The following is an 11,039-nucleotide window of genomic DNA, read 5'->3' on the forward strand; positions in this document are numbered from 1 at the left end:
CTAGAATAGACGTTTCAGTTTGCCAGGATGCATATATCAGTTGGCCAGCATGCATGTTCCGTTGCACAGACAATGTGTTCAGCTGGCTAGAATAGACGTTTCAGTTGGCCAGGACGCATATATCGAGTTGGCAAGCATGCATGTTCAGTTGGCTAGAATCATGCATTGGTTGGCCAGAAAATATGTCTTAGTTGACTTGTTGAACACATAAAAGGGGGCAGGGGAAACTTGCTTGGCATGCATGTTTAGAAAAACACGTCCAGTTTCGATCTGGGAATCCTAAGTTAGTGTGTAGATGCACTCATGGGGGGTGGGTGGGGGGTGGTTGGTGTGATGTTCACAATAGGGTGATGTTTCAGATCTACTCTTTTTTTGAAGCAGATTCTCCATGGATTTTGCTGATGGATCCATGGGGGAGGGTGTTTTTATAGATGCAGTATAAGAAAGGGGAGAACTGAAGAGGGGTAGAGAGGAAGTACTTGCCTGATGTTTGTTGCCTGGTATGGGTCTGATCACCCTGCCTTTTAGATCAATTTGTTGAAGCAGATTCATCTATCTTTCTGCTCCCATGGCGGCTATACAGGAGGAGGAAGAAGGAGTTTTGGATCCCTTTCTTTCGTGCAGGTCAAGAAAGAAGAAGAAGGCACGGGGGACGTGGGAGGCGTTGGGGTAGGTACGGGGGGCGTGGGGACGCTGCGTACTTACGCTGGGACGTGAGGACGAGCGGGCGTGGGAGGCGTGGGAGCATGGGATTTGGGGTCTATTGGGACTGACCGCTCAGTCGGGTTTGGTGGCAGCCTGTCCCCTTCCTTTTCTGTACCGCGGGGGGACAGGACTTACCGTTTTGGGCCGGCCGCTCGATCGCACTAGTGGGCAGCCGGCCGTCCACTAGACGTGTCCTAAAAAGTAAAGCACACCGTTTGAGATAAAAATAAACGGCGCTGTTAAAAATTAGTCGACTGATACTTCGCGAAGTCTCAGTCGACTGGTTAGCCATTCGATCTGTTTCTTGCTTGTAGATTCGCGCTGGTTCCTTTTGTGTCGTTTTTCGGCGCAGACCGGCCCGTTTCTTTTTTTTACGTGGAAGCTTGGCCGCGGGCGAGCGTTTGTGGTTTTGTGGGCCGGGCAGTTTGTCTTGGGATGGGCTTCTTTCATTGTTTTTTTTCTCGGGCCGCTAGGAGGGAAGGGGAGCCAGGGGAGCGGGCACTGGGGTAATTAAGAGGGGAAAGGGAAGAGGCTACACCGTGGTAAATATGAGGAGGGGAGCGGGCAGTCATTTCAGCTCTATCCTCTCCACTCTCTCCATTTTCTCTCTCCCAAATCTGTACAAGTGCTTGGTGTTCCCGGAGGGGTTCTTTTAACATTCAGATCCGACCGCTCCTGCACTACCAGACAGAGAGAAAGATGGCCGATGCTGCTGGTCAAGTGAGTCCCATAAGCTTTGCTTGTGTCTTTTTTTGTTTGCACGCGCCCCCCATAGATCTGAGTGGGGCTGTAGGTTTTTTTGTATCAAGTAATACGGCATAGTAGTTTCAAGTAGAGAATCGCCCCCAGTGTGCAGCACTTATATTTTTATTAGATCTTTTTTTTCTCATTTTTCTTTTGTGTTCGTGTGTATCAAGATGCATGCTGAATTTTAGTGGCATATTTAGGGTTTGCATGTATGCATATATGTAGATCCCTTTTTCTTTTTTCATGGATAGTTGTTTGATTAAAGTAATCTAGAGGATTTTTTGTTTTTGTTTATAGCGTTTCTATCGTTAAGATGTTTTGTATTTTTGTTTTTGTGTGTCAATAGAATGCTGAAAATCATTCCCAGTGAAAGTAGAGATGATGTATCTTTTATCACCGGAGGAAGTTGACTAGTAGTTTCAGACTTCCAGTGATACGTTCATAAAGGATTTCAGTGACTAGTAATTTCAGACTTTCAGTGACTAGTAGTTTCAGTTGACTAGTAGTTTCAGACTTTCAGACTTTCATAGCTTTTTTTGTACATTTTCATGATATATAGATGATTGCCATGTCCATAGTTAAGATTTAGAATTTCAATGGTACATAACATAGTTTCAGACTTTCAGTGGTATGTTCGTTTTGCTGAACATAATTTCAGATTTGCAGTGGTACGTTCATACGACTGAATATAGTTTTAGACTTGTTGGTATGTTCATCTTACTGACCATAGTTTCCATTTGTACCATTTTCTATGTTCATAACTTCCAGTGGTAGTTAGTATGGGCATATTGCTAGTGCTGTTTTATATCTTCATAGCTTTTTCTTTTTTTTCATTGCATTTTTTGCTGATTTTTGGTTGCACTTGAGACTAACACTGTATGTCTTTGTACATTTTTCACTTTTGTTTAGTGTTAGAGCACCTGATCCAAATATGCACGTTCAAAGTTAGCACCAAGTTTGCTTGATCAAATCCGCTAGGATGTATTGTAGATAGTCAACTAATGATCAGTTGATTGATTCAAATCCGCTAGCAGCGTATGTGGTGTCGTCTTTCTCTTTTTTTTTCCAGATTTTTCAAGCGCAACCCAGTTACTTATGTGGCACTGATTAGAACTAGCAGTAAAGCCAAGTAGCTATAACAGAGTGATTAGTACATTTTTGTATATTTTTTACTGGAAGTAGTACTAGTAGCACCACCAATTTCTATGTAGGTACTTTTAGTTCAGAGTTTAGACTCATGACCTCACATGAGTACTTTCTGATATGTCGAGTAGCAAAAAATGAAATATCTTAGCCTGGATTACCATCATTTTGTGAATTAATTTTAGTCATATAAACGTACTAAAAAGCAAGGTTTTGTCATTTGGGTGGGCAGGGATCTTAACTTCAGGAACCTGATGGACCCTGTGTGAAGCTATTTGAAAACTACTTTTTGTTTGTATTTCCTATTTGAGAAGAGTGTAATAGTAACCACATGTACAACAATACTTTTCGTTCTCTCTTTTCCAAAAACTGAACCACTAGCATTTTACGGCAGAAGTACTTTTTTTATGTGTAATTTTTTTGGTTGTACCATCCGGTAAGCATAGTTTTTGGGCTTTTTCACAGTCATAAAGCTGCATGAATATATGGTGAAATATATATTTGTTTCTGAGATCAAAGAAATGACACTGTAAACTGTTATTTTCAGTGAGTTATCCATTCTAATTTATTTTCCTTTTTGCTTTCTTTTTGGATGTGCACAGGAGGTTTGTGGAGTTTGTTTCAACCATTGCAACTATGGGAGCAAGGGAAGCGGTTTCAGCATGTTTGCATGGGAGGAGTTCAACAATGCAGGGGTAACTCACTCCTAACTTTTTGTACTAATGCCATCACAATACTCATAACTTTTGTCGTGACATCACTCCTAACTTTTTGTATTATTTTGTGTTCAAATCAGGTTGTGCCTTGCAATGGAAGGGTCCGTTTCAACAATGTGACAGGAGAGAAGGTGACGATTGTGGCAAACCAATGGACATACACTGTAAAGTGTTAAAAGGGTCGTATAAAGAGTGCTATGTATGGGAGCGGTTGGAGGAAGTTCTATGATGACAACATGCTGGGGAAGGGTCAAATGGTGGTGTTCTTCCTGGATGAACCTTCGCCTAGGGCAGCTATTTGTGTGATCCAAGTGGGCAACGGCTCTGAAGATGAACAACCTATGGAAGAGGGTGATCCCATTGAAGATTCAGATTCAGATGATGAGGATGGAGAAGCTTCAAGCGATGATGGTGAAGGCATTGTTCGCACCAGGGGGCTTTTGCTTACTGAGACAGAGGGTTTTCAGCTACAAGGGCTGCTGCCTCTCAGTGATGATTTCATCGGGTTTCCTTTCGTTCACCGCCTCACAAAGACAGACAATTGTTTGGGCATGATGGTATGTATCTCTTTTCCCCTTTTTATTTATTTTTCTTCTGTATGGGTATGCTACAAGTATATATATCTGAACACATAATACAAATCTGATTCCTAGGGAAGAGAAGGGGTGGGGTAATATGATTTATGAATTGGAAATTGCATAAGTAAAAATATAAGATTTGTTTGCAGGAGTTTTTAGTATCTGCAAGTATGTTTGAACATGTATTCATGCTCAGTTTTTTTTCAATACGCTTTTCAAGCAAAAAAATCTAAATTGTGTTTTAACCTTTTTTTAAACGACTCAAAGACAGAAGGAAGTTGCATGGTTTTGATAAAACACTCACATACTTGTCTCTGTTTTTGTGTTTTTCCCATGATGCATAGAAAATACCCAAGAAAGTTGCTGTTGCCACGCCGTTTGAAGAACACGGGGTTGTCGGTATTTGTGTGGATGGTGGGTGATTCAGAAAAATCAGAACTGCATGCCTTATAACTTGGTTGCAACTCGACTTTCATTTCTTGTTTGTACGGGGAGAGGCGCCAGGTGCATGTCCCACAATGGGCACGCAACTGCATGTCTTCTAGTTTGGTCGCAACTAGGGGGGAGGGGTCTTTGTTTTGTCAGAGGGGCTGGCGTCGAGAGGCATGGGGCCCAGTTGCATGTCCCACACTAGGCATGCAACTGCATGTCTTCTGTTTTGGTCGCAACTCGGGAGGGGAAGACTTTTGTCTTGTCAGAGGGAGCGACGTCGAGAGAGATGGGGCCTAGTTGCATGTCCTACACTAGGCACACAACTACATGTCCTCTAACCTAGTCGTAACTAGGGGGATCCTTGTTTTTGTCGGATGGGGCGGCTTCGAGAGACATGGGGCCTAGCTGCATGTCCCATAGTAGGCACGCAACCGCATGTCTTCTAACTTGGTCGCAATTGCATGCCTTACAACTTGGTTGCAACTCGACTTACATTTCTTGTTTGTACGGGGAGAGGCGCGAGTTGCATGTCGCACAATGGGCACGCAACTGCATGCATGTCTTCTAGTTTGGTCGCAACTAGGGGGGCTTTGTTTTGTCGGAAGGGGCCAGCATCGTGAGGCATGGGGCCCAGTTGCACGTCCCACACTAGGCATGCAACTTCATGCCTTCTGGTTTGGTCGCAACTCGGGGGGGGGGGGCTTTGTTTTGTCGGAGGGAGCGGCGTCGAGAGAGATCGGGCAAGTTGCATGTCCCACACTAGGCATGCAACTGCATGTCTTCTAACTTGGTCGCAACTAGGGGGGACCTTTCGTTTTGTCGGATGGTATGGCATCGAGAGACACGGGGCCCAGCTGCATGTGCCACAACGGGCACGGAATTGCATGTCTTCTAACATGGTCGCAACTGCATGCCTTACAACCTGGTCGCAACTGCATGCCTTACAACCTGGTCGCAACTCGACTCCCATTTCTTGTTTATACGGGGAGAGGCGCTAGTCGCATGTCCCAGAATGGGCACGCAACTGCAATGTCTTTCTAGCTTGGTCGCAACTGCAGGGGCCTTTGTTTTGTCGGAGGGGGCGACAGCAAGGGAGAGAGGTGGCCTAGTTGCATGCCCCCCAAAAGGCACGCAACTGCATGTCTTTTACCTTAGTCGCAACTGCACGCTTTATAACTTGGTTGCAACTCGACTTCCATTTCTTGTTTGTACGGGGAGAGGCACTAGTTGCATGTCCCACAATGGGCACGCAACTGCATGTCTTCTAGTTTGGTCGCAACTAGGGGGTGTTTGTTTTGTCGGAGGAGCCGACGTCGAGAGGCATGGGGCCCAGTTGCATGTCCCACACTAGGCATGCAACTGCATGTCTTTTAGTTTGGTCGCAACTGCATGCCTTATAACTTGGTTGCAACTCGACTTCCATTTCTTGTTTGTACGGGGAGAGGCACTAGTTTGCATGTCCCACAATGGGCACGCAACTGCATGTCTTCTAGTTTGGTCGCAATTGGGGGGGTCTTTGTTTTGTCAGAATGGGGCGGCGTCGAGAGGCATGGGGCCCAGTTGCATGTCCTACACCAGGCACGCAACTGCATGTCTTCTAGTTTGGTTGCAACTAGGAGGGGAGGGCTTTGTTTTGTCGGAGGGAGCGGCGTCGGGAGAGATCGGGCAAGTTGCATGTCCCACACTAGGAACGCAACTGCATGTCTTCTAACCTGGTCGCAACTCAGTGGTCTTTGTGCTGTCGGATGGGCCGGCATTGAGAGACATGGGGCCCGGTTGCATGTCCCACAGGAGCACAAAACTGCATGTCTTCTAACTTGGTCGCAACTGCATGCCTTATAACTTGGTTGCAACTCGACTTCCATTTCTCGCTTGTACGGAGAGACGCGCCAGCTGCATGTCTCACAACGGGCACGCAACCGCATGCCTTCTAGTTTGGTCGCAACTGGGGGGGGTCTTTATTTTGTCAGAGGGGGCGGCGTCGAGAGGCATGGGGCCCAGTTTCATGTCCCACACTAGGAACACAACTGCATGTCTTGAGAAACATGAGGCCTAGCTGCATGTCCCACATGAGGCACGAAACTGCATGTCTTCTAACTTGGTCACAATGGCATACCTTATACCTTGGTTGCAACTCGACTTCCATTTCTTGTTTGTACGAGGAGAGGCGCCAGCTGCATGTCCCACAATGGGCACGCAACTGCATGTTTTCTAGTTTGGTCGCAATTGGGGGGGGGGTCTTTGTTTTGTCGGAGGGGGCGACGTTGAGAGGCATGGGGTCCAGTTGCATGTCCCACACTAGGCATGCAACTGCATGTCTTCTAGTCTGCTCGCAATGAGGGGGGAGCTTTATTTTGTCGGAGGGAGCGGCGTCGAAAGAGACTGGGCAAGTTGCATGTCCCCACTAGGCACGCAACTGCATGTCTTCTAACTTAGTTGCAACTGCATGCCTTATAACTTGGTTGCAACTCGACTTCCATTGCTTGTTTGTACGGGGAGAGGCGCCAGTTTGCACACGTCCCACAATGGGCACACAACTGCATTTCTTCTAGTTTAGTTGCAACTGGGGGTGGGGGGGTGGGGGTGCGTTTGTTTTGTCGGAAGGGGGCGGCGTCGAGAGGCATGGGGACCAGTTGCATGTCCCATACTAGGTGTGCAATGACATGTCTTCTAGTTTTGCTCGCAACCAGGGGGGCTTTGTTTTGTCGAGGGGGGGGGGGGCGTCGAGAGACATGGATCCCAGTTGCATGTCCCACACTAGGCACGCAACCGGATATCTTCTAGATTGGTAGCAACTAGGGGGGACTTTTGTTTTGTCGTAGGGGGTGGCGTCGAGAGACATGGGGTAGTTGCATGTCGTTTTACAAACATTTTTTCACAAGTAGACTTTTTTGCTTGGTCGGAACGGGGCAGCTCCCCCACGAATCCTCTACCCTCACTATGTTTCACATGAGCACCCTAATACCGCCGCTTTCCGCCATGCCCGCAAACACAAATCAATCACCCGATCTCACAACTAGTTTGTGTATTTTCTTTTTTTCATATTTTTTTAATTCATATACATTTTTTTCAATGCTTTTTTGTGAAGGAAAGGAGTGACTATACACGGTGTGCTGTTTTCTATTTTGTTTTTCCCTTTTTAAGTCTCTGGAATGTGGGTCCAGACTCAACATCTTTCTAGAGGCTACCCAACGGCACTGTTCGAATTGATACACAGAGAGAAAACGGGGGAGGAAGGAAGCCGCATCACGGGGCGGCGACATCGAAGGTTTCCGCGGCGGAACTCGCCGGTGATGAGATGCTCGGCGACGCCTGCGAGGAGATGCTCGGCGATCCGAGCGCCCCTCCAGAGTCCTCGCGCCCTGCTGATGAGGTGAACTACCAAAAGTAGACAATTGATGTTCTACATTTTCCATAAGAAAATTTGGGAGTGTTTCCTTTTACTAGTTACAAGTAGAAATATGTGAACGGATTAACCATCCTCACTAGTTAGAAGTATATTTTTCCTGCTTTTTTATTGGTGCGAATCACGAAACTGAGGGGAGCGTATTAGTGCTTTTGTTTTAGCTCGACCTCGTATTTTTTCAAAGGTAACTATTTTTGAATTCTGCTGTGATGTACTCGTACTTTGTTGTTACTGATGTCTGCTCAGTTGTCTGCTTGCACCGAGCATTGCCAATGCTTGTTTGAATTTTTCTAAGGCATTCGGCATACTGAGATAATTGATTTTGTTGGGCCAGTGTGGTATTATACATCAGGCTGCGCCAGTGTGGGGTTATACGTATTACGTAATACTATTTTACTCTAAAAATGTCTTTGTACTGAAGAGAGAGAGAGTGTGTCATAGTTGATTTGCTGGCCATTTCTAGCCAGACTCCGTTCCGTCACTCAAGTCGAGGGTGAGACATGCTTTTTCATTTTCTCTCACTGGTTTCTGAAGATACGTTACATGTCTTCTAATCAAAATCTTGTATTATGCATGGAGGCTTTTGGTGATTGTTTTATCAGTGCAGGAAGGGAAACAACATCATTCACAAGTGTTTTTTAATCCCACTGTAGTTAATAGTTTTTACCCTTTTTCTAGTCAACTACATGCTGTCTCTCTGGAGATAGGAGATTGCCGCTATTCATCACGGCTAATTAGGGCATCTCCTAATATTGCCAACATCGGAACTGTCATCATCCCAAAGCTGCTGGCTAAGATGAAGCAAGCCCAAAGCAAAGCAAGATTGGGATTTGTTAATGTACTCGTAACTAGTAAAACAAACACTCCCAGATTCTTTATATGGATTTTTTGTCTTGGGCCTCCTGCATCTCACTGAGCATTACCTTTTCTCAAGCCCGCCCTACTAACCGAAATGATCTCAATCTTTGTGTTTGATTTCCCCTAATCTGAATTTAGATTTAAGATCGGCACAACACTCTCTGATGCATAACTTTATTGAATGATTTTTGGGCAGTTTTTCTTTTTTTCTTAGCTCACTTGCACAATAAAGTTTGAGAAGGTATCCAGTGGTATTTTTGTCTTTCTTTTTTGTTTCTGTGTTAATCCACTTTTGCGATATATATTTAGATAAATTAGTGTCTCTCTTTTTTATGAGCAGTGTCTGATGGATGCCCGCATGCAGATTGAACGCGAGATAGAAACTAAAACCAAGTCCTCCTTGAAAGAAGGGTTAGGTCAACAGCTTAAAACTGTATGTACTCGGTCTTTTTTCTGTATTTTTTATTTAACCCCTTCTTTTTTGCACAGTTTGTTTTGGATCTCATCATCATTTTCTTTTTTTCACACAGGATCATATGGAGGAGTCCAAAGACTTAACAAGAGATTGCCTAAACAAAGTGGTATGTTAAATGCAATCACCCTTTGTATGCTTACAATGTCTGCTGCTTTTGTTTTTCTGTAAGCATGAGCGAACAAGGAAGTTACCTGCAACATGTGTGTGTTGTATTTGCTGTTTATCTTTTTTGGCCTAGAGTATGTTCCAAGATATACAAGTTACTTGCAACACTAATGTATCATATGCATTTTTTTAACACAGCCGCACACAGGTATAGCTTTTGAAGTTGAAGGAGGGAAACCTGGGAGTGATAGAAATGAAGAAGGCGGAGATAAGTTGTGTTAAAGATACTGATTTAGAAGAGAGAGAGGCTATGATGTCGAGATCACTGACACTGAAGCATCAGAGGGTTTGCTATACGAAGAAGAGGGTTTGCTATACGAAGAAGTTCTGACATTTGGTGTGTAACACTTTATCTATAAATATCCACTTTTTGTTTTTTTGTGTTGGAATATTAGGCAAGTTCATGATTAATTCCAGTAAATAATTCATGACTAGAAGAGATACTAGCATGTAATAATCTAGCAAACTAGAAGAACAGCAAGACATGCGTAACAGCAGCAAGCATGTAACAATAGTTGTAGAAATAGACATGAACAAAGGATGTTGGACGTACTGATCGTTAGCTATTATGGGTGTGACAGTGTTGATGACGATGTTGGCGACGATCTGCTGCTGACGGTGATGAATACGACGATGAGTAGCACCGCCCGACTTGGACGGAAGACGACCCGTGATGACGAATTTGAGCAGTCGCGCACAACGCTTCCCAAAAACCTAATTTGTCCTCTCCCGGTGCAGGGTCGCAAAGACGAGCGGTTCCGGAGACCTGCTCTCCCACGCGTTGATGCACGCCAGTGTTTGGGATGGAGTAGACTACGATGGCGGCGCAAGTTGTGAGATGAGGCAAAACCCTAGGTGTTTTTCGGTGTATCTCTGGCCGCAGCCGGTAGCTGTATATATATTAGGACCAGAGGCGGTATTGTGTCGCGACCACAATCCCAAACCGACTCGGTTTCTAATTTGTATACTTACCGGACAAGAAATCAAAAACTTGTCTGTCAAGACATAAAAAAATAAAACGGCAAAAGGAAGCTGCGCTCCTGCAAGGAGACGGACCGGATTTCGGCGGACCATTCACGCGCATGTCGCATGTACGCCCCGCCCCGCCCCGCCCCGCCCCGGCCCGGCCAAGCCAAGCGAGGCGAGCGAGCGCGCGCGTGTGGTTTTCCCTTTCTCTTCTCACACACCACTTAGAGTGGTGGAGAGAACCCACTATATAAAGAGGTCCAACTCTTCTTCAACTTCCAAGGTGGGACTAAACTTAGCACCACCACTTGCCATTTTACACATGGGCTTTGAGATTTCAGAAATTGCTATGGGTCTTTTCACATGTCTTGATGACTTTGCATTATCTTTAGAATTGTTCACTTTAGCGATAACCGTTTGGTTATTACAATTCATAAGAATAGCCGGTACAGGTTTTTCAACAACCGGCAAGTCCATCAAGAGCTCACGCAGCCATTCTGCCTCAACAGTAGCTGTGTCTAAAGCAGTTAATTCTGCTTCCATAGTTGACCTCGTCAATATGGTTTGCTTACAAGACCTCCATGACACTGCGCCACCACCATAAGTAAATACATACCCACTTGTTGCGTAAAGTACATCAACATCGGAGATCCAATTTGAATCACTATATCCTTCTAGCACAGCAGGATGCCCTGAATAAGTAATTCCGTAACTCATAGTACCTCTCAGATAGCGCAAGACCCTTTCTAGTGCATGCCAATGATCATCACCCGGGTTGGACATGAACCTACTCAGTTTGCTCACAGCAAAAGAGATATCTGGTCTTGTAGCGCTAGCTAAGTACATGA

At 45.1% G+C, this 11,039-nt stretch overlaps 1 protein-coding gene across 8 annotated transcripts; it reads left to right on the top strand.

Moving 5' to 3' along the window:
* The first annotated feature begins 1,187 nt into the window (after positions 1–1,187).
* LOC123040583 (uncharacterized) lies at positions 1,188–9,815 on the top strand. Of its 8 annotated transcripts, none has more exons than XR_006418216.1 (7): positions 1,188–1,425; positions 3,198–3,290; positions 3,392–3,868; positions 7,466–7,694; positions 8,926–9,018; positions 9,116–9,166; positions 9,364–9,815. XR_006418216.1 is itself a non-coding variant. In XM_044463387.1 (7 exons), the coding sequence occupies exons 3-7, from the start codon at positions 3,509–3,511 to the stop codon at positions 9,445–9,447; spliced, it is 744 nt and encodes a 247-aa protein (XP_044319322.1). In that variant the 5' UTR covers positions 1,188–1,425; positions 3,198–3,290; positions 3,392–3,508; the 3' UTR covers positions 9,448–9,815. The 8 variants fall into 8 exon arrangements, 6 of the variants coding, with proteins under 6 accessions (XP_044319322.1, XP_044319326.1, XP_044319331.1 ...); XR_006418218.1 differs by having other exon boundaries at positions 7,486–7,694; XM_044463387.1 differs by having other exon boundaries at positions 7,539–7,694.
* Positions 9,816–11,039: the final 1,224 nt, after the last annotated feature.

Source organism: Triticum aestivum, chromosome 1A (genome assembly GCF_018294505.1).
Source record: "Triticum aestivum cultivar Chinese Spring chromosome 1A, IWGSC CS RefSeq v2.1, whole genome shotgun sequence".
NCBI lineage: Eukaryota > Viridiplantae > Streptophyta > Magnoliopsida > Poales > Poaceae > Triticum > Triticum aestivum.